This window comes from Pygocentrus nattereri, chromosome 16, assembly GCF_015220715.1.
Source record: "Pygocentrus nattereri isolate fPygNat1 chromosome 16, fPygNat1.pri, whole genome shotgun sequence".
NCBI classification, from domain to species: Eukaryota; Metazoa; Chordata; class Actinopteri; order Characiformes; family Serrasalmidae; genus Pygocentrus; species Pygocentrus nattereri.
Window position 1 is genome coordinate 39,942,294 of NC_051226.1, and position 26,264 is coordinate 39,968,557.

General features: G+C 45.9%; 2 protein-coding genes across 2 annotated transcripts; both read right to left on the bottom strand.

Annotated features, from left to right (window-relative positions):
* Nucleotides 1–3,330: 3,330 nt before the first annotated feature.
* Nucleotides 3,331–8,877, bottom strand: f2rl1.2 (coagulation factor II (thrombin) receptor-like 1, tandem duplicate 2). Its single transcript, XM_017688304.2, has 2 exons — nt 8,593–8,877; nt 3,331–4,930 (listed from the first exon to the last, which is right to left on the bottom strand). The coding sequence occupies exons 1-2, from the start codon at nt 8,729–8,731 to the stop codon at nt 3,831–3,833; spliced, it is 1,239 nt and encodes a 412-aa protein (XP_017543793.1). The 5' UTR covers nt 8,732–8,877; the 3' UTR covers nt 3,331–3,830.
* A 1,582-nt stretch (nt 8,878–10,459) lies between these two features.
* Nucleotides 10,460–19,680, bottom strand: LOC108415283 (proteinase-activated receptor 2-like). The gene is made up of 3 exons (XM_037546290.1): nt 19,444–19,680; nt 19,234–19,311; nt 10,460–15,361 (listed from the first exon to the last, which is right to left on the bottom strand). Exons 2-3 carry the CDS (start codon nt 19,301–19,303, stop codon nt 14,262–14,264), a joined length of 1,170 nt encoding a protein of 389 aa, XP_037402187.1. The 5' UTR covers nt 19,304–19,311; nt 19,444–19,680; the 3' UTR covers nt 10,460–14,261.
* Nucleotides 19,681–26,264: the final 6,584 nt, after the last annotated feature.

Sequence of the window (26,264 nt, forward strand, 5' to 3'; positions counted from 1 at the left end):
ACACAGTACTGCACACACACACACAGCACTGAACACACAGCACTGAACACACACACACACAGCACTGAACACACACACACACACAGCACTGAACACACAGTACTGCACACACACACACACACACAGCACTGAACACACAGTACTGCACACACACACACACACACACAGCACTGCACACACAAATACACCTACCAAAACATGACAGTACTATCAACTCCACATTCTCCCTCTCCCTCCCTCCGTCCCTCCCTCCGTCCCTCCCCCTTCCCTCTAGTACATCACTTTCCGTTAGCATATCTGAGGCCGACTGGCCAGACCGGTTAAACAGGCCTGGACACTTTCCCAGAAATGAGAAGACAATAGTGAACATGTAAACAGCGCTGAGCATTTATTAGAGTCGGCAGAGGAGACGCTGCCTCTGTGACACCAAACACTGAGGCCTCCAAAATGAGCCTCTTGGGATTCAGCCTGGGTCTGACGGGACCTCTGACTGAAACACGGAGCTTTTAAGTGTGTAAAACATTCACGTGACGTTCTTTAGTCCTTTATCCAGCAGTTCTGCAGTAAATTATACTGGAAGTGCTTTAATTCAAGCCTGTGATATGAATGATGGAGCTGTTTAGCCCGTTAGCTGACTGACCAGCCTGGTTCTAGAACATAAGCGTCCAGCCCCTCAGTTTAGACAAAAAAAAAACAGGTTCTAGCTTCATCCGTTCACCCGGTGATCCGTGCGAGCAGCACTAGAGCCAAAGATGAATCATTAACAGCAGAGGGTTTACCGCCGTGGCGCACTGAGACAGAGGTCAGTCGTGGGTGTGGCTATATTGTGGATTTTAAAACAGCTTAGAAAAACGTGGCTCAGCCAATCAGGTTGTAGGACACAGACTTGTGTGTCTGTGTCTGTGGGTGGCCTTGAGGCCTGGAACAGGGAGGCCTACTGTGAATGGCCTTGAGGTGTCGGCTGTGACCTGATGGGACACACATACAGCTGGAGTCTGTTTATATCATGAGAACAATGAAAACTATCGTTGGGAAAAGAGGGAACGTGCATGTGTAGCAGGAACAAATGAAATAGATGAAGCAGATAAAGCTGGAAGGTTTGGGCCCGAGAGCGGCCGAGAGCGGCCTGGACCTGCAGCGTATAGAAGATGTGTCGTATAATATATCAGAAGCCGGAAAGCCTTAATCTTCACGAGAAGAGTCGCACCTTTCCCTGCCTCTGGTGCTGAATCCTGAGATCTTTTTTTCCATGACAGTCATTCAGACAGGTTTGGTGTGAAGTGGTCTTTACAGTGGTGGTACCCAACCCAGGTGAAACCCAAGGTTCGGCCCACCCGTGCCCATCCGAACGGCACTTCTGACTGTTAGTGGTATAAACACAGCGATTCCCAACGTTGGTCCTGGAGGACCCCCTGCTCCCAAAAACATAATCCAGCGAATCAGCTAATTAACAAACCCTTCCTTAGTTAAACTGCATGCCATTTGGTCCAAAAATATGCAGAACAGTGGATCCATCAGGACCAGGGCTGGGAACCACTGGTAGAACATACTGTAACCTGTAAAAATAAAAATGCAGTTCAGGCTTTTTTTGTCAGCTACTGCTGTTTTTAGCTGTACAGCAGGTCATTTTTGTGTATAACTGTCAGTAGCAGACCACATTCTTGCTCTAAAGCTACTGCGCAGGTACATGTTTAGTTCGCAAGGGTAAAAACTGTAAACGCAGCCTCAAATCAGAACAACAGTGGTGTTAAGATCTGAGCGGGAAGTTTTTCCCGGTGAAAAGCTCGGATTTGTACCTCGGAGTGCGTGGACTCTATATAGCTTAAAAACAGAACTGAGATGGATGATGGTAAAATTATGCTCCCTAACCAAAAGTACTGAAGAGGTACCCTTGAGGGTTCCACCCCTGTGACACCACCTTGCAGTGAGAGTGTAAGAAACGTCTGAGGACCCGTTTGAGAACCACCGTCAGAAACACATTAGCAAGTCTGTATAAACTCCAGACTCATCATGGGGATGAAGCGAGGAATCTGCTTTTAAAGAGTCGCAGTTTGTTTATTAGACAGGTTTCACAGCTCATGCCACACTAACAAGCCAGGAAGTCTTCCAGTGAGGTCACCATGACTGTAGTTTCCATCAAGTCTCATTACAAAGGAATGAAAACAATCCACAGTTTCAGCAGCACAGCTTCTCCCCCGCTCCGGTTTAGTCCGGTTTTTGGCTTTCGGGATATACGGCACTCAGTCACAGTGTCAATATTTAGATAAGTTTTTTTTTTTTTTTTTAGATAACTCCTTTTTCTCGGCCGAGCAGCCCAGCTTGAATTCATTATTGGTGTGAGGTCATTAATAACAACACGCTGACATAAGGAGTGTTTCAGCCTGATGACAGCACAACATAGGACAGCCAATCAAAGCAGAGCTCATTTACATATATGAGTTTTAATAGAGGTACAGAGAGGTAAGACAGTGGAGCTAAAAATCAATGTTTTTTTTTTCCTTTGGTACATGAAGTCACGCAAATGAAGTGGGGAAAATAAAATACAAGATCTAAATATCTGGGCCATAAAGTCATAAAGAGTTCTGCCGGCTTGAGCTGTTCTCTCAAATAAGCCCAACTTAACTCGGTAAGAGAACGAACTCGCACGTTACAAACCACACTGTGGACGGAAAGGACGCTGTGGAAAGCAGGTCATGTGCAAGAGCCCAGAATTGGGCTCAAATGACCACAGAGGCTATAAACAGAGCTGAACAGAAAGAACTATAAAACTGAGGTGCGTCACGTAGCCGATACCAATGGTCAAGTAACTAGGACACGTCCACCACGGTGAGAGAGAACAAACCAAGTGAGTTCAGTCTATTAGTAACATCACATTCACAGACTTATCAGAAGAGAAAACAAAGCAGTAGCACTTCATCATCAATGGAAGGCAGCATTTAAAAAAAGCTACACAATTAAATGTTCAAGATGTTCCCAGTGGAGGTGATGGGAACCAGACGTCCCCTCTAAAAGCTCCTCACAGTGGTGGTGATGGGAACCAGAAGTCCCTCTAAAAGCTCCTCACAGTGGTGGTGATGGGAACCAGACGTCCCTCTAAAAGCTCCTACAGAAAGTTCCTACATGAACTGGTTCTGAATTCACTGCCTGATGACTGAGACACTGTTTTATGAGAGTTTAGAGAACTTCAACTCCATTCATGGTGGAGGGAGACATGCAGGGCGCTGTGCGGCAAAATAGTCCCCAAAGAAAACTCATTATTCCAGATTTTCCACTGTTTTCCATCATCAACATTCCATATAAGCTCAGAAGACTTGTGTAGGTTCTCTGGTGGTTCTGGATGGTAAATAAAATGTCTATATCTGTGTTGTAGTCATGGCAACGCCTGGTTCCCATCACCACCACTGGAAAGACGTCTGAACCGTTTCACTCCAAACCCTCCGAATGACTGTTTACATCCAAGCCACTGAATTATGGTGAAATTTGGAAAGATCACATTTTACATTGCATTGTAACAGAAATTCAGTGCACTATGCCTCAGACAGTCATTTGTGCGCCACAGTGCTGACCGTTTTCAGATTGGCCTTTTGCAGATTTAAGGTTTAAGGGCTGAACAGAGTTCGGTTCAGTCTGAAATAGTCCATAACTTTCATTTCCAGTACAGGCGTTCATCCACCACTCCTTTGACCCCACCTATCTGTGTTTTTGATTCCTGAGAGGACGGCGCAGGGGTTAATATTCCCAGTAGGACCTCAGAGCATCACGGTCAGTCATTTGCTCCCTCCAGCTTATTTCAAGTGTCACTGCCACATACAGGTGCGCTAGGTCTGCACTCAGCATGTGCTGCTATCCGTGTGGCCACTGCTGGATGTGTAGATTTTGCTCTTCTTGGAATACTTCATGGAGCTGAAGGAAACCCTCATCCTCTCTACAGTCCGGCTGCTTCGGCAGAGGAGAGTGTTCTTCACGTGCTCCCGGAACTCCTCCGACACGTAGTAGTAGATGAACGGGTCCAGGCAGCTGTTGAGGCTGGCCAGACAAAGCGTGGTGACGTAGAAGGCGTATCCGTTGTTGGAGAATCCATTGCCCAGCAGAGCGTAATGTATCACCAACATCAGGTTACTGGGAATGAAGCACACCAGGAAAGCGATGAGAACCGTAATGATGAGGATTATGGCTCTGCGACGGTTCTTGCCAGCGCTACTTCCCTCCATGTTGGAGTCCCCCAGTTTGCGGAGCATCAAGACGTAGGCGACTATGATGACCACGCATGGCACGAAGAACGCCAACCCCGCCATCACCATGAAGTAGTAGTAGGGATTCTGTACATCTTGAAACATTTCCTGTGCCTGGAAGTTCTTCCGGCTGATGACGTTGACATCGTGGCAGGTGGTGATGTTCGGGTCAGCAAGTTGGGCCGTCTGCTTGTACAGGTACAGCGGCGTGCTACTGATCCAAATAAAGGCCCAGATTAACAAGGACACTACGATGGCCAGTCTGTTGTCCATCCTTTGCTGGGTGAGAGGATGAGCCACCACCCAGTACCTCTGGACGCTCAAGCACGCAATGAACAGGACGGAACAGTACATGTTCCCGTAAAAGAAGCCCACCAGAACTTTGCACATCCCCTCTCCAAAGGTCCAGTTGTTGCCGTTGAAGTGGTAGATGATCTTCAGCGGGATCCAGATGACGAACAGCAGGTCGGCCAGCGCCAGATTAGCCATGTAAATCGCTGCCGGGTGGATTTTCTTGGACCTGATGACCAAGACCCATATGGCCATGCCATTGGTGGGCAACCCAACGGCAAACACGAAGATGTAGACGAGAGGCAGGAAGACGGTGGTCAAGCTGCTCTTCAAGGTGTTGGCGGTGACTTCGTCAATATAGACGGTGCCAGAGTCCTCAATTCCAATGAAACCTCGTCCTCGTTTACCTGAAATAAAGAAGAAATAATAATAGTATCACGTTTATGTGGTGCGTTTCAACAACAAAGACATTTACAGGTACTGAAACCTCGAGCAGCCGATGCAGATACCATCGCAATATTTAAACCATCACGTGATCTGAGTGCGGTATTTCAGACTAGCAGGGTTACAGCATCGGATCTCATTCTTCTTCATCCCTGCAAAATCCCTTACAGCATTTCCAGCCCAGTCCCGGGACCTGGGGGTGTTCCACAAAGCAAGATCTCTCAGTCAGCCAGACAACTTAGGCCCAAATATGAGGGCTGTCCAGTAGGAATGTCCCTCAGCTCATCGAACAGGCTTGACTTTGGGCTTAAGTTATCTAGCTAAACTGAGAAATCCTGCTTTGTGGGACAAACCCTGGTGCCATTTATTACACTGCTTGAGAACATGAATATAAAGTAACACACAAAATTTAGGCCAGTTAATGAAAATAAAACGAAATAAATACAGAAGCAAACAAAATGTTTTATTTACAGTTAAAAAAGTTTTAAAAATCAAAGTTAATTTGAAGTTTTGAGAATCATATCATTAGTACACTGCATATAAAAACTCCACTACAAAGTCATTCTTATGACCATGATTCATCTCTAAAGCAGCTTTGCTCATCACTGCATGCTGGAGGGTCATAACCACAGACATCCACGGCGCCCAGTTAAGCGCTTATTAGACTCCCTTTCCATGACAAATAGAATAAACCTTAAAATATACGACAAGAATATTAAAGAAAGGGACGAATACAGAATGTAAAAATATAGGGATATAATAACACTCGTAGGTGTGTGTACTGCGCAGACGTGTGTGTACTGCGCAGACGTGTGTGTGTGAACGAGCAGGAGGCAGCGGAACTGAAAGGGGCTCATGAACATCGTATGCATTAATAAGCATTGCCGTGTGTTACGCCTGCAGGGTGTATGGGTGTTGCTCTGAACTCCAGCTGTGTCTAAACAGTCCTAGTTATCGTCCTGGTTGAGGGCTTGAATGTTCTAGGGGAAAGAAGCTCCTCCTGGATTTGGTCCAACACCACTGCATTTTACGTTGTTGATGCCCGATCACTTATAAGCTCTACACTGTTAGAAATGAAGGTTCTGTTCAGGTCCAATTCTCCTTCATCGAGGTCCAATCAGTGTAAAAGTTCCCTCAAAGCTCCAGCAGTGGTTCTAAGGTCTGATTGTGGAGCTTAAATCAGGTTCTCCAGGTGAAAAGTTGGTATTTGTTCCTTTTCATAACCGAATGTTTTAAATCAGAGCAGTAGAGTAAAAGCCTGGAGGCGAGGCGAGGCGAGGCGGGGTGTGTGGAGTCAGTCCAGCTTAGAACAGATCATCTCAGTGGATTATGGTTCAGTTATGTTCCCTGACTGAAGGCACTGAGATGGAGCCTTGAGGGTTCCACCCCAGTGACAGGAGGGGAACTGACCCAGAGGGAGTCTAAAACCTTTATTTCTGAGAGTGCACAGTAAACAAAGAAACTGCATATAGAAACATTAATAAAGCAGCCCTTAGATTTGGTTTGTTTGGTTTCCATCGAAAGTAGGTCTAGGTCTGAAAACGTGGGCCTAGGCCATCTGGTCAGTGTTGTGGGGTCTGTAAATGTAGGACAGGACGCTGTAAATGACTGAACAGCAGCGTTTGATCAAATATGGTTTAACAGCTGGACAGTTTATGAAACTAACTACTGAAAAACATTCTCTAACAGAGGGAAGTGTTAGTCACAGTATGGGACTGATGATGGCTGTATGTGCACTCTTAGTAATGAAGGTTCTGTTCAGGTCCAATTCTCCTTCATCGAGGTCCAATCAGCGTAAATGTTCCTCAAAGCTCCAGTAGTGGGTTTAAGGTCTGATTGTGGAGCTTAAATCAGGTTCTCCAGGTGAAAAGTTGGTGTTTGTTCCTTTTCATAACCGAATGTTTTAAATCAGAGCAGTAGAGTAAAAGCCTGGAGGCGAGGCGAGGCGGGGTGTGGAGTCAGTCCAGCTTAGAACAGATCATCTCAGTGGATTATGGTTCAGTTATGTTCCCTGACTGAAGGCACTGAGATGGAGCCTTGGGGGTTCCACCCCAGTGACAGGAGGGGAACCGACCCAGAGACAGTCTAGAACCTTTATTTCTGAGGGTGTAGGGTATCTAACAATGCGCCTTGGAACAAAAACCTTCATTTACACAATTAAGATTCAATTACATAAAAAGGGTGGATTGAAACCACAGGTCATAAAAATCTGGCATGTGTAACAAAAATATGCTTAAAAAATGAGACCAGCTCATAGGTGGAAACGCTTTATGACACAAATATAATATTTCTCTATGATTTTCACGCTAAAAACGTGAGAACACGCATCCGAAGAATCTACCGCGGGACCTATTTGCGGCTTTTGCTGAACGGTTGTTCAATTGGTTCTTTTGGTGCTATACAGAACCACATACAACACAATTTCAACACAGTTCTTTAAAAGGATGCCTCTTTCAGGGTTCTCTAGTGAAGAGAATGATTTTCATTTGGAACCTGGAGTTCTATACAGAACTCTTTCTTGATTAAATGGTTCTTCAGATTGAGGGGAGATGTATTGTATGCTGTTTTATACAGAACCTTTCTGAAAGTGGTTCTATATAGTAGCAAAAAGGGGTTCTTCTGTTATAAATGTTACAAGCTTGACATCATAGCACCAGAACGGTGCTATGAAGAACCATTTCAACACTCTTTAAAAGGTGGCTCGTCAGGGTTCCTCAGCAAAGAAACTGTTCTGTATAGTACCAAGAATACTCAGAGAACCCATTGCATGATTAAAGGATGGAGAATGTGCTGTAAATGATTCTATATAGAACCTTTTTTGAAAATGTCTCTAGCACCAGTAGGGTTCTTCTATGATTACAAACTTGAGGTCATAATAAAAGAAGAACTACTTTGGTGCTATATAGAACAATTTCAAAGGGCTTCTGTATGGAACCACATACAACATCGATCTGAGGAACCATTTCATGACCCTTTAATCATGTAAAGTTCTCATGGTGCTATATAGAACCATTTTAAACTAAAAATCCATGAAGAACCATCTTATAGTAAAGAGAATGATTCTATGTAGAACTATAAGTTCTAAACAGAACCATTTCATGCTTGTTTAAGGTTTCCTTGCATTGTGAAACGGTTCATCAGATGTTCTAGAGTTCATCATATGGTTCTATATGGAACCAAAAATGGTTTTACTGTTACAAGCTCGACATCATAACAACAGCAGAACCCATTTTGGTGCTTTGAAACCACTGAGTAAAGAACCTTTTTATTTGAGTGGATGAAATGGTTCTAGATGGAACTTGTGCCTGAACACCTTCGCTGTTGGTTTGAGCAAATTACAGAAGTCATGCAGGTGGATCAAAATCCCTGGGTGGGTTTTTACTCTTTGGACCTGGATTATCCGCCTCTATTAATGAGGGACACCTGAGAAAGAACCAACTCCGAGAACATCTTAAACGGCAGCTGAAGGTCACGTGATCGAAAAGGGTTAAAAGGACAAAATAATGATTGATGTGTCGCGCGAGGGCAGTTGTAAAAGGTTCTAAAGACGCTGGAGAACCCCGTGAAGCGTCGCGTACAAAGACACGGCTCAGACAAAAGGAGAGGAGCAGGAGGAGAAGCTCACCTGGTGGCCTCGTGGTGGTGGCGCCTCCAGCTTTCTGCGCAGCGCAGGCGAGCACGGCGCAAACCAGCAGCGCAAACAGACTGCGCAGCGCGGCTCCAGCTCCAGCTCCTGCTCCTGCTCCTGCTCCTGCTCCAGCCATGCTCCTCTAAAGCGTCCCCACTCAAAGCTCTCCCTTCTGTCCGCCTGACGACCAGCAATGCGCGCGTCCCCTGAGCTCTGCCACTTTTCTTCCTGACTGAGCGAAGGGCGCACCCTCAGGTTGGCCAACACCTGAGTTACGTCACAGAAACTGCGCATTCTCACGCGTCTCTCTCTCTCTCTCTCTCTCTCTCTCTCTCTCTCTCTCTCCCACGCGCGCACACACGCCCACTGGTTTCAGGTGACCTAAAGAAGAACGTCTCTGGCCTGAAGCTCAAACCATTTCCCCGTTTGTGTCCTCCTGAAAGGGAAACTCTACCCGCGTCTCTTCATCATTCCTCCCATCTCCTCTAAATCCCACCATCATTCATCATTTCAAGCTTTTATATAGGCGATCATTCACAAGAAAGCTTATAGACTATTCTATACAAAAGCCTTTCAGTGGTTTGGTGTGAGGCGGTTCATCGTCTTCTTTACGGTGGCGGTGATGGGAACCAGGCGTCCCCAACTGTAGACATGTCCTACTATCCAAAAGCAGCAGGGAACCTACACGTTCATTTATCGAATACTGATGGTAAAGTAGTGGAAGATCTGAAAGTATTAGGTTTTCTTTCATTTTAGGGACTATTTTCCCTCACAGCCATGACCACATGAGGTCCGGCGTTGCATCCGATTCCGTTCCCCTTCAAATTCACCTTCCCCTGATAAGTCATGGCTGCCGGCGCTTTCCGTAGTTGCAGTGTTTGGTTCTGACTTGTAGTCGGCGTCCTGGTTCATGAAGGGAAACGTGGGCTGTCTAGCCTAGGCTGCACTTCTCAGCCGCTTCGTATACAGCCTAGAAACAGTCTGAGTGATTTCAAGGACTCCTCAGATGTTTCCTTCCAGACCTTCAGTTACCCACAGCTCTCTGCGCACGAACAACACGAAGGAAAACAAACACAGCACCAATGAAATGGAGAACGCAGCCGCTGGAGCAGAGCTCGTTTTACAGGGTTAGTCGTCACCTTATAAAGTGTAAAATGACCGATTAATTAAAGCTTTAGTTCATGAGTTTCATGCCGATCTGGTGTCGTCATCACGCAGCCTCGTTAGGGCTCTTCCATTTGTGTAACCAACAGGCTACTGAGGAGGAGTCTTCACCGGACAGTCCTACCGAGGACCTCGTCTGCTACCTCGGCTTTGGAGCGCGCCTGTGAATTTGAGGGGGGACTGAATCGGACGCAACACCAGCTTCTTTTTCTGACTCGGTCAGTTTCTCTAGAACAGAGCGTTTCACACCAAGCCGCCTCTGTTTACATCTGAACTGCTTAATTATGTAGGGATTTTGAGAACGCTCCGACTCATTTTCAGAGCATTCATTTGTGCAGTTTCAGCAATGCTCCCTCAGGACTGTAATGGAAGTGATTCCCCAGGGAGGATGAAGACGTTCTAGGGCGCTGAACGAGCTGTGGTAAACGTAAATGATATTACAGCACTATAAATAACCGACCATAAACGGCCACCATTCGCAAAGTCATTGCCGGTTAATGATTGGCCAGTGTCATAAAAGCTGAAGTTCAGACCCCATTGTGCAGTTCCTGTAAAGGAAGGTTCTCTCTTCCCTCCCCTGTTCCACGCCACGGCACTGCGTCTGCATATACAGTGATAGACAGCGTGTAGAGAATTACAGTAAACAAATGCACCACCTTTCAGCGACAGCATCCCACTCCCACCAAAACATCAAACCCTGTTAAAGTGTAAAACTCAGCTTTATTGTCGTTAAAAATGCATAGCGAATATGACAATATGACTCCAGAAGTAATAGGACAGGATTTATAACACACTCTGGAAGATGGTCAACATCATATACAAAACACTGTAGAACACAAATCTTAAATTACATTTAAAGCCTTTCAGTTACAAATAAATGCCTTTTAAATGACCGTTGAAAAAACAGAAACATGGCCCTCGGCCAAAGCGGTGGAATAAACTGGACGTGGATTGTTTTGGAGCCACGGACGCCAAACGCCTCGTCATTTCATTCCTGGTGAACCAAATGTTGTGAAAGGAAAATAAGTCTACAGAGTCCTCCTGCAGTTTTCCACCTCATCCACTTCCAATCATCCATTTTTGCTGGTAACAGTGTCACCGTGGCAACGCTTGCACGGCTTAATGCCACTGTTGGCCAAGCACCGCTATGACAAACATGAAGAGTCTGCAGACTTTAACGCCAAGGTTTCCTGAAAAAAGCAAATGTACAGTGTTTTAAATATTTCAGATATTTGAGACTGTGAGACTAGGAGACCCATCAGTTACATCAGTAGCTCAGTGAACCACCAAAATCCTTGACCAGACCAATGGTCTAGATTTAAGGACCAGTGACTTAAACTGAAATCTATATGTTAGATGCTCAATAAGCATATTTAAATGACCTGTAATAGTAATCATTGTCTGGGCAGTTTCACTGTCCTGTCAGAATGACCCTACAATGATACAATACACTGTAAAAGTACTGTATAAAAATAATATACTGTACAGTCTTAAAAGTGAAGGTTCTTCAGGGGTTCTTTACTAAAGACCGTGGTTATTAAGTATAATTCAACTAAATATCTAGTAAATGAAACTGAACTTCAAGTTCAGTGTGAAAGAGATTACTAAATCTATTCCTAAGCCTAAGCCTAAGCCTAAACTTAACCTCAAGGTAAAACCTGCACCTACTCCTAACCCTGACCCTAACCATAACCATACTGTTGGTGATAATCCACTGACCATCTACAGAAAGTGATTTCAGTATCTGGAGAGCATCTATAGGAGACCATCCAAGTAAAATGTGACCGAAACGTTTTGATAAGGTTTTTAGCACCAATAAGGGTTCCTTTGACTTCGTAATGATAGCAGAACCCATTTTGGTGCTATATAGACTTTTTAGATATGGCCAAAGCAGATTTAATAAACTGACCAAGTGAAAAATGACTAAGTAGCCCCCAGTTTGAGAACCGCTGATGTATAGAGGCGCGGTACATATAAGTTTTAAGGAAAGGTCTGCAATACATGAGCGGCGAGTACAGATGCTTTTATGATGCAGTTAAGCCATTAGCATCCTACCGTGCTCTGTGGCCATGTGCAAACAGGAGCAGGAGGGATATTATAGCAGAGCTGCAGTGCAAAAACCCCTCGTAACAAAGGCAACTGGCTGTCTGAGAGGGGTTGTTGTTATGTTGTTTTTTTCCCTTTAATTTGTCAGATCAGGACCCGGACTGATCATAGGCCTGCACATTTAAAGGCAGAAAATATTTCTGGTATTTGATTTGTTCTGAGCGCTGTCACTGTATCATGGCCAAAACTTTTATGCTCGCCACCAAGCTCCGGCTTATTCTCCTCCAATCACTGCTCCGCAACTGCTGCTTTCCCATTGTTTCAAGCCTTAGTACAATATGAGCGCCCATCATGTCCAAAAGCAGCATTAGGACGCTGAGCTCCCTCGTCGTTTCCCGTGTGGAAACAGTGACGTATCTACACAGTAAACAGCTCTGGACTCCCACGATGTTTATCTCTGTACAGGACGTTACGACAAAGCTATCCAGACTGAGTTATTCAGGTATGAAGGACACAGATGTGAGAGCTTCAGTTTAGGTCTGTGAAATGCAAACCCGTTTTTATTTTGACATTATTTTCATGTCCAGGCTGAGTAGCTGCTCAGTTGAAGCCAGCTCCTTAGGCTGCGATATTGGCAATCAAACGAGGAAGAAATGGTAGTCTGAGCTAGTTTTTGTAACGTGTTACCACAACTTTCAAAAACTCCCTGTTAACTGTGAGATTGGTGGTGTAGTATTATGTAATGTAATTCAGACACCAACAGGTACATTAGGTTGATTGTGTTCTGTGAACTGTAGGAGTAGCCGCCGTTTTCTTTAGCTGGGGTTCGGTAGAGACCGACTTTTTAAATGTGATTTCACAGCAGTCGCTGAGAAGGAGTCCTAAAAGGTGTAACGGTGAATGCACTGCTGTTAGCTATAGGCTACAGTCTGATATGACACTGAACACCTGGAAATTATATCTGCTGACACCCTTTTCCACTGGCCTAGCCAGCGATGTCCTTCTGCCTGCACTGCTGCTGTTTAGAAAGTTTTGAGTCTTCCACATCTGGCGGAAAATGTGTAGTCAGTGTCTGGCAAAGAACTTTGTGGGCTTTCGTTTTGCGTTCAGTTTGGCTATAAATCTGTATCGTGTCCATTCCCCCAGTTAGGAGCAGCTCTGTGCCAGGACCATTTCTACACTGCTCGTGGAACATTCTCAGTCGCCGTTTTCTGACCAAACATGGAAAGTTGTCCAACCACGCTCAAGTGAAAGGTCTCGTTCTTGTTGTCAGTGTACTAGTGTGGATACTGAGACCATCTCAGGCCTGGATGTTTCATGCGTAGCATGATGTCATGTGTATCAAACTCCAGTTTGCATCATTATTCTTCCTTGGGTGCATCAGGCTACATGAGCTGGCATGCACTGCTTTTGGCACGGGAAAGCTCTGGCTCTGTCTGCTAAGGTGTGTCATATCATAACAAACACACTGCAGGAAACCTGGAAGAACCTGGCAGAACAGTAAGTCTGAAATGTACTTTCTGAATCTACGAGTGACAATTCGTCCTCAAAAAAGGCGGCTGCGACAGCGTCAGCGGTTCTTTTAGATAAGAATCATAATCAAGCTATGCGGCAATTTGTGGAAGAGCTGGTATAAGCACTGCTGAGATTTATCCACCTTTGCCACTGCATTCAAAGTAGCCAGCTTGGACAGGTCAATGGAGTGCACCGTTGTCTTGGTACAGTGTGGTGCATTTTATTACACCATGTCTACGACCATCCTGGCTACAGCATGAGGCCAATTGTTCCAGTCTTCTTGTAAACACTGAAATAAGGTCGAACAAATAACAAGACGCTAAATTGTGATTTTTGAAGTAACAGTCGTCTTTTGAATAGAACCCAAAAACCAAGGAACAGCGCCGGCGATGGGTTGTGGTATATAAGCCGATTTGCACATGACTCGCCGCACAACAATCAGGTTTCTGCTTAGCTGACTAGCAAGTGTGAACACCTGGTTAAGTTCCTATCAGGTTACAATCACATAAGCGCAAGTCGAGAAGGTGTATATGGTCGCCGTGGCCGTTTACAGAGACTTTCATTAAATAGTCACTCAATCTTCTTGTTCTAGCTCTCCTTTCAGTTCTAGGTGCTTTTCTAGATGTGCTTGTGTTTTAATCATTTCCCACAGATGCATGTGGAATAGTTTATAGAAGATAGAACAACTGCTAGTGTGCTTTTGTTTTTGAATCATTCATTCATCACCTACATCTAGATAACATTTGGCGTATAGCCTGTCTTAATGCAAACAGAAAGCATTTAGTTGAAAGATGCTGGGGCATGATGGGGAATATAGCTAATTTGAACAGGCATCATGCATTTTAGCCCCACGTTTTAAACCAAGAAAGACATTCCTTGTTTTACCATAACTCAGTAGGTAATCATTTAGGCATCGATGGTTTGGCTGTCCATTTATACCCCTAATCAGATGTCATATTCTGAAAACTCTCATGCTGTTGATCCACTGAAGATGTGCAAGTTGAAGGTGTTGGGGTATCTGTGGAGTCACTGACAGGTCTGAAGGAAACCTTCATCTGTTTGGATGTACGTTCACTGCGGCAAATCAGCGAGTTCTTCACATGATCTCTGAACTCCTCTGAGATATAATAATACACGAATGGGTCCAGGCAGCTGTTCAGGCTGCCCAGACACAGAGCAACCATGTAGACCCCATAGACATTGTTCTGAAGATCTGCAGCCAGCAGAGAGTAATGGACCATCAGCATGATGTTACTGGGAGTGAAGCAGACCAGGAACATCACCAGCACAGTAACCATGAGGACTATAGCCTTCCTTTTCTTCTTACTGCCGCCACTTTCGGTTATGGACCTCCTGAGGGAGAGGAAGGTCAGCAGGTAGGACACTATGCAGACCACACTGGGAACTACATATCCCACAGTGCCCATGGTCAGGAAATACCCAACAGGGATGTGTGTTTCATTGCGGCGAGTGACATCATGGCAGGTGGTTATATCGAGATTACTGACTTTAACGGTCTGGTCATACAGGTATAGCGGTACAGTGAGGACCCAGACTACAATCCACACACAAACACACACACACACTGTTACACGGCTGTTTGGTTTCCGCGAAAGTGGGTGAGCTACTGTCCAGTAGCGCTGGACGCTGATGCAGGCTATGAAGATAGCGGAGCAGTACATATTCCCGTAGAAAAACCCCACTAGGACTTTACACAGCGGCTCCCCGAAGGTCCAGTCATTGCCGTTGAAGTGGTAGGTGATCTTCAGTGGGAGCCACACGATGAAGAGCAGGTCAGCCAGCGCTAGATTGGCCATTAGGATGGACGCTGGATGCTTCTTCTTGGTCCTGAAGAGGAACACCCAGAGGGCCATGGCGTTGGTGGGCAACCCCACAATGAAGATGAAGATGTAAACGAGAGGGAGGAAGACTGTGGTGAGGCTGCTGTTCAGGACCATTTTTGAAATGTCAGCGATGTTCACACCCTGGTCAGTCTCGCTGTGCACAGGAAATCCAGCAAAGGTAAACTTAGTGCTACTTTCTGTAGTGAGAGAAAGAAGATTCAGTAAAACCGAGAGCAGTTATATTCCAAATCTACCAAAAAACTTCAAATATAAACACATTTATACGTTTCTGTGATCTCTGTAGGTGGCAGTTCCCCGGGGACCCCATGCTGCAAATGTTTGCGCTTTTATCTCATCTAGCATACCTAATTCAGCCTCAACAAAACACTGAGTGTGTTTACATGCAGTGAATAATCTGATCATAATCAGATTTTTGGAGATCGAGTAAGGTCTAGAAATCCGGCTAAGAAATCCAGTACAGAAGCTGGATTTTATCTCAGTAATCGGATTTCTCAGTGAATGTGAACTGATACTCTTTCATTTCTTTCATATCTCTGAGCTTGTGTGAGATCAGACTGCAGTACCCGAAATAAGCGAGCAGTCCTGTCCGTCTGAAAGTTGAGATGGTTATTGTTGTTTTTGAAATATTATCTGTTTTATTTTCACTTTGTACATGGATGTTGCAGTTGCAGTACCAGTTCTATCCAGGCGAGGGCACTGCCAAATTAGCAAAGACTTCACCGGTGTTTTGCATCCCTGGACTTGTCCTACACATTTTAGAACTTTCCCACTTTTTGGGACGCACCTACTTCAGCTCAGAAGGGGCTGGTAATGAGCTGATTCACTGGATCATGGGAATTGAATGCTTGGAAGATCCTGTCATAAATTTTTGCCACTGAATGTTTGGTACGTCAGTAAGAACAGATACCAAAATAGCAGCTAAAGTAAAATTATGTACAGTATGTGATTGGAGAAAACTCAATCCATTCCAAATTAGACACGATGGTTTCGTTTTAGAAGGTAGTTCTGCTTTTAAGATCTGACCGTTGAAAGACCTCACAACCAAATTCTGTATTGATGTGTGGAAAATAATCTTTGACTGTTTTGTTGCTGGATGAACATGGTCTACAGTTCTTCAGCTACACTGCTGGACACAGTGATGGACACGGTCTACAGTTCTTCAGCTACACTGCTGGACACAGTGATGAACATGGTCTACAGTTCTTCAGCTACACTGCTGGACACAGTGATGGACACGGTCTACAGTTCTTCAGCTACACTGCTGGACACAGTGATGAACACGGTCTACAGTTCTTCAGCTACACTGCTGGAAACAGTGATGAACACGGTCTACAGTTCTTCAGCTACACTGCTGGACACCGTGATGAACACGGTCTACAGTTCTTCAGCTACACTGCTGGACACAGTGAGGAACACGGTCTACAGTTCTTCAGCTACACTGCTGGACACAGTGATGGACACGGTCTACAGTTCTTCAGCTACACTGCTGGACACAGTGATGGACACGGTCTACAGTTCTTCAGCTACACTGCTGGACACAGTGATGGACACGATCTACAGTTCTTCAGCTACACTGCTGGAAACAGTGATGAACACGGTCTACAGTTCTTCAGCTACACTGCTGGACACCGTGATGAACACGGTCTACAGTTCTTCAGCTACACTGCTGGACACAGTGATGAACACGGTCTACAGTACTTCAGCTACACTGCTGGACACAGTGATGGACACAGTCTACAGTTCTTCAGCTACACTGCTGGACACAGTGATGGACACGGTCTACAGTTCTTCAGCTACACTGCTGGACACAGTGATGGACACGATCTACAGTTCTTCAGCTACACTGCTGTGCTGGGTCTGTCGGGCATCGGGTCTGTGCCTTGGGGTTCTTGGGTGCCTGGGTGGCGGGGGTGGGGCGGTGGCCATTGGTGGGTGTGTAGGGTGGGCTGGGGGCAATGGGTTCCTGACTCAGGCCAGCTTGTCTTTTGTCTCATTGATGTCTGTTGTTGTTTGACTGTTGTTTGACTAGAATGGTTTGGTGCAGGTGTATATAGGTGTGTGGGTCTATGTGTAGGTGTATATATGAGAGCAGGTGGATGTGGTGGTGCATATATGTGTGGGTGTATATGGAGGGTGTCTAGGTGTACATATATGTCTAGGTGAATGTGTGGGCACACATGAGTGTGGATGTATGTGTGGGACGGGTGTGTGTATGTGTGGGGGTGTGTGTTTGCGAGGGGAGGGGGGTGGGTGGGGTTGGGGTGTGGCTGTGTGTGGGTGGGGGGAGGGTGTGTGGACGTCCGCGTTCGCACGGGCATGTGGTGTTGTGTGGTTGGTGCTGCTGGGCGGGCTGCTCTCTGCGGTGGGGGCGGTGGGGTGGCGGCGTGGGGTGTCTCCGTGACCTCCCTGGGCCGACCTCATCCTGCCTCGAGCGGGGGGGACAGTGAAACGCGGAGCCTCATGAGCCAGCTAGTGAGCTGACTCTCCTCTTCCAGAGGACCATTGCCTCTGGACCTACATACCCCCCCCTCCATCCACCCCCAGACACACACACACACATAACGCAAAAGACAGGGGAACAGGCACCAAGACAGACACAGGAACAGAAACGGGCACAGAAACAGAAACAGGAACAGAAACAAAAGGAGACAGAGGAACGGGAACCACAACAGGAACGGGAACCGAGACAGACACAACAGTAGGGAACAGGACAAAACCAGGGACTGAACAAGGCAGAAACAAAGGAACAGAAACAGACACAGGAGGCACAGAAGGACCACAGGGAACAGAGACAGGAATGGAAGGCCCAGGGGGAACAGACACAGGCGAGGGCGGGAACAAAGGGGATGTAATGTCCACGGATGCAGACGGGCTTGCTACAACGTCCGCGGAGGCAGGCAGGCCTGCTACGACGTCCGTGGCGACTGGCGGCGGGTCCGGAGGCGCGGCGACTGGCGGCGGGTCAGGTGGCGCGGCGACTGGCGGCGGGTCCGGAGGTGCAGGCTTGCCGTGGGGTGCGGCCACGGGATCAGGAGTGCCGCGGGGTGCGGCCACGGGATCAGGCTTTCGGGCTAGGGACCTCTGCTCCAACCTGGAGGAACACACAGACACTGGACCCACTCGGCCGTTCCCAAGGCTCACTCGAGCGATAGGCAGCTCGCAGTGGCGCTTGCGAACGAGCCGAGTTCCAAGAAACGGGTCATCTGAATGCTCCTTCCGTCTCACCTCGACTTGCGCTGCAGGTCGCTCCTCCCTGCAGCGCTGTTCAAGCCGGGTGGACCCAAGGCGCTTATCTGAGCGCTCGTCGCCCGGACACAAGGCGGGAAGGTCCTTCGCTTTCTTGCGGGACCGACGAGACGCTCGTGTTCCCACAGCGCCAGGGGATTCACTCTCACTGGCGGGACGGTGTTGGGACGCGGGTAACTCGGGCTGCATGGAAACAGCCGGAGTTTCGTCCCAACGGAACTGCCACAGGCCAGTGTGTTGCTTACCTGCTGCGTCCATAGGCGGCTGGTCGTTCTGTAACGGGGAGCGAGGTAGCGGACGCAAGTGCGGAGGTAAGCGACTTTTATTGAGGGCAAATCCAGAATCAGGGTCATAACGGTCCAGGGTCAACGAGCCAACACGAACAGATTGCGGGTAAGACATAATAAACAGCTGGTTACGGCAAACAACACCAATACGACAAGCATACAACGACCAGCGAAAACAAAGGGCAAACAAAGGGCTTAAATACACAGGGGCAACGAGCGACAGGTGAAAACAATCAGGGCCGGGGTTACAAAACCAAAACAAGAACACATGGACAGGACTGGGAGGGGCCAACCGTGACATCACGGTTCTACATAGAATGATTATCTTTATTAAACATTTCCAGTTTGGTCAAAATCTCACAATATGGTTTTATCTTTAATAAAAAGCTGCATCTTTACATGAGTTACATTTCCTTTGAAATCTGAGTACGAGTGAAGTTACCCCAGGAGCTCGTGTCCTTGTTCGCTCTGATTTTCTCACGAATATGGTTTGGTACTAATGCCAGAGAACTCACCAGGTGGATACGGCCAGGGGTAGTCCTCGGAGGAGGAGTTATCAGGTGCTGGGTTCTCGTAATATTTCATAGCGATATCTGTTTGGACAGAAAGTAGATTGAGGCTCTGAGGTTGGTTGATTGATTGCTTTTACTGTATCATAAACATTGTGTACGACTGGTCCTTTTCCATACCTTTCAGCAGCAAAGACAAAGAGAAAGAGCGCTTACCTTCAAACACGGAGGTGATGTTGAATAAGTCTGTCTGCTCTGAAGAATTCCAGCTTAAATCCAGGCGGGTGGCTTTGAGTGTTGTTCTTATTTTTGATTTAGTGAAGTTAGACGGCTGTTTTCACATTCCCTTCATCTTCTCTGGCGGAGAAGAGCTGCGCATACATACTTTCAGCGGCGTGTGTGTGTGTGAGTGTGTGTGTGTGTGTGAGTGTGTGAGCGTGAGTGGCTGCCACGCCTGTTACCAAACACACTTCCAGTGCTGTGGGTTTGCTCTTTAGAGAGAGAGAGACAGAGAGAGAGAGAGAGCGAGAGAGAGACAATGGGAGGAAATGGAAAGAGTGAGCCTTGAGGAGCTTAATGGATATTAATGGAGCTTCTGTGGAGACTGATGAAGACTGATGAAGACTGATGAAGGAGACTTTCTCTTAATTAGAAGCACATCCTGTCCAAATCACATTTTAGCCAGTTTTCCAGTCAAAACAGTCGTTAAGTACATTTTTTTTATTTAACAGCCAGGAAAAAAACAATAAAACGCTTATGTAACACAAAAACATAGAAGCCTCAGCCACTAAGTCTAATATCAGAGGTTTCAGTGTTTACTGTGTCCACTTTTAACCCTTCATTCCAGCTTCCGTTCTTCTCAGGAGCCTCACTTTCAGCTCCTCAAAGAACCTGCAGACATGCCTCCAAAGTTCAGTCTGAGAAGCTGGTTGATGATCAAACCCATTCAGTGGTGCTGAGGTCTGGACTCTGTGGCGGTCAGTCCATCGTCCAGCTTCTTTGTTTGGTGTGTCCGTCTCCTTTTCTCAGTGAGGTTCTTCTTGATCAGCTACACGTCCTTTCAGACCCACAGCGCTGAGTGGTCTTCTCACAGTGGAAGGATGGACAGAAACACCTGTGGATGTTTTCAGATCTGAAGCAGCTTGATCTTCTCCTCTCTCTCAGAGATCAAAGATTTCAGTGCTGTTTATCTGATGGGGGAAGTTTTGGGGTCGGCCAGCTCTTCCAGGTGGTTGTTAGGAAACATTTTGTCTTAGTTAGGATTATCTCCTAACTAATCTTACAAATATCTCATGGAAAATCAGTTACAGGTATTTTTGGGTGTCTCAGACTGTAATGTGTCATCTGATATCACAGTCCAGGAGATGTTCCCTGAGAATGAATCATCAGTTGTGTTTTTCAGCTGAATTTCAACTGAATGCCTCACAGCATGAAGGGCCTGGGTTCACTAGGGGTCCTTTGGTCAATGTAGGACTATGAGTTTATCAAATGCTATTTCTTTGGCATAAGTTGCCATAGTAACCAGCTCACAGTCTCAGAGCGGCATAAAGCGAGGGAGTTAAACTTGTTTAGAACCTGTTTTTTTCAGCAGAGTGAATCCAGTTTCACATTTATAAATGACACAAGTGCAGATTTGTCCGAGGCTTGTTACTATATGCATTTGCCTGTATCTTAAAGCCAATGGGGGCATTCGTTTAGAACGAGGACGGGATGCTTTTTCAATCAGAAGGAAACATATTGCAAAGCAATCATCTGCTGGTCTGCTCTAAATGTGGATCTATTTCTGAACACATTTGTTGTTACATTTTCCCATGAGGTGGATCTCTAAGAAATCTGTGGCCCTAGACATTCGGTGATTTATTCACAAACATATAAATGGTGCAACATCATGCTCACAATCCAAACATAGACCTCTGTCTGCTGGACGCCGGCCACGTTAAATGCATGACGAGTTTTCACAGGCTGTTGCTTAGGTTATGTAACAGGAGCAGATATTTTTTTTTTGGCTTTGTACAAGAAGCAAAGTGGCCCTGTGGGAGACCTTAACGCATTTGTGATTGCTGGAGGTCATGGTAGTGAAGCTGCATAGAAACAGCCACTGGAAACTTCTATAACATAGACAGTATTTGTTTTTGAATTCAGGGACTGTGGATGTCCTGCATAGCCATTATTTATCATACCGTCTTCACTCATTCACTGGCGTTCAGGCAGCATGACAAGTTCATAAAACCCGCATAGTGGTGTTACATTTGTACTGTGACACTCCTGCATTCCTTCTAACATGCCCAAATGAAGCATGCTGACACTTGCATTCACTAAGATTTAAAAAATACGGCAATATGAACTTTCAGGCAGCCTTCCTATATTATTTGGCTGAATTTCTTGAGATTCTTGAGATCTATGTCTATTTTATGTTTATTTTAATTATTATTATTATTATTATTACCCCTCTTTTCCCCTTATGGCAGGCCATAGTACATAGTTTACATACACTATGTGCATGTACAATATGTTATTATTATTATTATAAAACAGGAAGCAAGCGAAGGTCAAGAATCGGAAAACAGTACAAACAAAGGAACAATGACTAGGAACTTGGCTTGACCACATCACCTCTAAATCACATGTGTCAGGCTCCAGTCCTCGCAGGCCAAGTCACTGCAGACTTCAGCTCACCGCCTCGTTAACCACACCTGATTAAGCTCATCAGCCAATTAGTAAGGCCTTCGTTAACTGAATTCAGAGCGTTAGATCACGGTAAACTCTGATCTCTGCAGCGCTTTGGCCCAGGAGGTCCCCAGTCTGACACGCCTACTATCAACCAAACGAAGGGGTTTATATGACGTAGTTACGAGCTCAGGATGACTTGCAGGTGTGTAAGTGGGTGGAGTCGTAAAGAGTCCAAGCTCTTTCAGCCGGAAGGTCCTCAGTTTGAGATGCCTGGACATCTTGTTCTGACTCATGCTTAGCATTGGTACTGCCCCCCTAGTGGTGCAGTTCCTGCAGTGACACTTTGCATAATTCTGAGCAACATGGAGGAGCTTGCAAGCAGCAGTCAAAACTCAATCTTTATTTCTTGTTGTTCAGGCATTATCTGTGAGTATTTAGTTAATTGGACCTTTTTTGTAGACTCTTTGTGCCTTCTGTTTGCTAGATGTTTTTGTTTTATAGCATAGTTTGATCTGTGGATTTATGCTAGTCAGCCACTGTTAGCTTCTGTGTTTTGGTGTTTGTGATACCTCAACTTGACTGTAGTGTATTGTAACAACCCCACAGCCAATTCAGTTGATATCTTTTGCTTTACATGATAAGTGGTTCATTTATTTATATGTTGGAACTGAAAGTCATGTTTCCTGGTTTTTATTTTTTTCCTAGTTTTACACCGCTTCCATTAAAACACTTAAAGACTCCACCACGTGTCTTGGTCACTTAAGGAAGAGTGTTAAGCTGTCTGCATAGCTGTGTACGCAGACGCACAGTGAAGGCAGAACAGTAAAAAGATAGCTTCATCTAAAGATTGGACTGGAGACACAACTGCTTGCATCAACAACAACAATGGCAGAGACAAAAGCTGGTGACCCTGATCTTCATGGACTGGAAGTACGGTCTGAGTGCTCTTCATCTTCCTCCTCTTCACGACGCTCAAGTAAGTCCTCAGTCAGTGCTGCTGCAGCTCGTGCTAGAGCCAAGGCTGAAGCAGCACGCACACGAGCTGTATATGCTAAGCGTGAAATAGCCATGAAAGTGGAACAGGCCCAGATTGATGCAAATGCATCCATAGAGAAAGCACGTATAGAAGCAACACTCAATGCTCTTAAGGAGGAGTGTGAAGCTGAGGCAGCATCAGCGGAAGCTCAAGTACTTGAAGCAGCTACAGATGTAGAAATCAATGAGCACTGTAGTAAAGTCAGCCAGTGTACATCACATCGTCAGTCACTTGGGCGCACCAGTGAATATATCCAGACTCACTTTGCTCCTCAGCAAGTTCACCACCCTACTCAGCCAAGTACTGTAAATGTAGAAACCGTCACATCAGTGTCACAGCATGTTAATACTATAAACCCCGAAGATCAGAGTGCCAATAAAGGCTTGCCAACACCAGGGGGCATAGCTTCTCAACCTCAACAGAAGCAAAGGCCACAATCTAATACCCAGCTAAACTTTAGTGACACCACTCTTAGTCCTCCGAAGCATCCACAGTATTACAGTGATGCCAGTAAAAGGAGACAGCCTAGTCACAACATCCAGCCCAAGTCTTCCAATGTGTCAGATTTAGCTATTTACCTAGCTCGTCGAGATTTAGTCACAGCAGGTTTGAAAACATTTGACAATCAGCCTGCTAATTACTTGTCATGGAAATCTAGCTTTCTCAATGCTACTGAAGGGCTTGACCTTAAATCAAGTGAGCAGCTTGATCTTCTCATAAAGTGGTTAAGCGGTGAGGCACTGCAGCATGCTAAAAGAATGAGAGCAGTTCACATCAATCAACCTGAAACAGGCCTGTATATGGTGTGGCAGAGACTTGACCGGTGTTATGGCTCTCCAGAAGCCATCGAAGGTTCTCTCTTTTCAAGACTCGAGAAGTTTCCAAGAGTTGCACATAAAAATTACCTCCAGCTTCAAGAGCTTGCAGATCTGCTCCTCGAAATCGAAGCAGCAAAATGCGAGGGTTACTTACCAGGGCTCAGCTTTCTTGACACAGCCAGAGGGATTAACCCTATTGTTGAGAAACTACCTTACAACCTCCAAGAGCAATGGATGAGTCAGGGGTTTAGGTACAAAAGAGAGTATGATGTACCATATCCACCCTTTTCCTATTTTGTGGATTTTGTGCGTTGCAATGCAGAAATGAGGACGGACCCAAGCTTCAGCCTTCCAACGCCCAACACAGTGCCCCTTCGCAGTGATAAAGTTCAATCAAAACGCTGGAGAGATCCTGTCACAGTTAACAAAACAAAGGTTGAACAGCAGTCATCCTCCTCTGTGTCTAAGAGACCTGTAATAGATCCTGAAAAGGAATGTCCTATGCACAAGAAACCTCATTCCCTCAGGAAGTGCAGGGGTTTCAGGGAAAAGCCACTTGAGGAACGTATGACTTTCATGAAGGAGCACTTTGTATGTTTCAAATGCTGTGCTTCCACTGCACATCAGGCAAAAGAGTGCAAAGCAGTCATTCACTGTTCAGAGTGTGATAGCAATCGTCATGTTTCTGCTCTCCACGCAGGCCCTGCACCTTGGGTCAATAAGGAATCTGACACACCTCCTGTAGACCATGGTGGGGAGCATCATGAGCATGATTCAGCTATTCTAACTTCTACATGCACAGAAGTCTGTGGACAGGGGTTCCAAGGCAAATCTTGTTCTAAAATATGCCTAGTGCATGTTTATCCAGAAGGGCATCCAGAAAAGAAGGTCAAGATGTATGTCATATTGGATGATCAGAGCAATGTATCATTGGCAAGGTCTGCATTCTTTGACATTTTCAATGTACACAGCAACAGTTTCCCCTATGCTCTCAAAACGTGCTCTGGCACAGTAGACACAGCTGGGAGGCGCGCTGTGGGCTTCATGGTAGAGTCAGCTGACGGGAATGTTCACCTGCGACTTCCTACCCTCATTGAGTGCAACCAAATTCCAAATAACAGAGAGGAAATTCCTACACCAGAAGCTGCACACAGCCACCCTCATCTCAGGGAGATTTCCAATAAGATTCCACCTCTCGACCCTTCTGCTGAAATTCTTCTATTACTGGGGCGAGACATCATCCGCGTGCACAAAGTTCGAAGCCAACGTAACGGGAAACATAATGCTCCCTATGCCCAGCACCTGGATTTAGGATGGGTCATTATCGGTGATGTCTGCTTAGGTGGTGCTCATAGACCTATTGTGAATGTCTTCAAAACTAACATCTTAGAGAATGGACGTCACAGCTATCTTACTCCGTGTGAGAACAGCATCTCTGTGAAAGAGAAATTGGCACATGAGCAGCAGACATGCCCCAAAGTCTTGCCTACATACACACCAATGAAAGAGAACCCAGAGAGACAGTTCTTCAACTGTTCAGAGGACAGCAACAAACTCGCTCTTTCCATTGAGGATGAAAAATTCCTCCACATCATGAACAAGGAGTTTGTTAAAGATGAGACAAACAGTTGGGTGGCACCTCTACCATTTCGTGTTCCCAGGCAACGCCTACCAAACAACCGGGATCAAGCCCTCACTCGGCTTATGTCACTTCGTCGCACCCTGCAAAAGAAACAAGAAATGAAAGATCATTTTGTAGCTTTTATGGAAAAGATCTTCATCAATGGGCATGCTGAACCTGCCCCTCCTTTGGAAAGCAACACGGAGTGCTGGTATCTGCCTAGCTTTGGGGTTTACCACCCCCAGAAACCAGGACAAATCAGAATTGTGTTTGACTCAAGTGCAAAATGTGGTGGCGTCTCACTCAATGATGTGCTCTTACAGGGCCCCGATTTGAATAACAGTTTGCATGGGGTTCTCATTCGCTTTCGGAAAGAACCTGTTGCTGTGATGGCTGATGTTGAACAGATGTATTACAGTTTCCTGGTCAGAGCAGATCATCGTGACTTCCTCCGTTTCCTATGGTTTCATGGTCACGACCTTGACAGTGATGTGGTAGAGTACCGCATGAAAGTTCATGTGTTTGGAAATTGTCCCTCCCCAGCAGTGGCCATGTACGGCCTTAAGCGGTCAGCTATAGAGGGAGAAAAGACCTTTGGCGCTGAAGTGAGACAGTTCATAGAGAGGCACTTCTATGTTGACGATGGTTTGAAATCTTTTCCATGTGCAGAAGAAGCCATCACTGTACTCAGCAAAGCGAAAGACATGCTGGCTCAATCCAACATCAGACTTCACAAAATTGTATCCAATAGCCTTGATGTCATGAGGGCATTTTCAGGTGAAGACTTGGCTAAAGGCCTACAGGACCTTGATGTTGGGCATGACCTTCCTCCCATGCAGCGGAGCCTGGGTCTTAGGTGGGACATTTTGACAGACACATTCACATTTGAAGT

Bases quoted from the DNA above. Each gene is read 5' to 3' on its own strand.
- f2rl1.2 (XM_017688304.2), bottom strand. From the start codon at position 8,731: ATGGCTGGAGCAGGAGCAGGAGCAGGAGCAGGAGCTGGAGCTGGAGCC. The intron at 4,931-8,592 runs GTGAGCTTCTCC...TCTTTATTTCAG, and splicing joins CACCACCACGAGGCCACCAG to GTAAACGAGGACGAGGTTTC.
- LOC108415283 (XM_037546290.1), bottom strand. From the start codon at position 19,303: ATGAAATATTACGAGAACCCAGCACCTGATAACTCCTCCTCCGAGGAC. The intron at 15,362-19,233 runs GTGAGTTCTCTG...CTCTCACTACAG, and splicing joins CCCCTGGCCGTATCCACCTG to AAAGTAGCACTAAGTTTACC.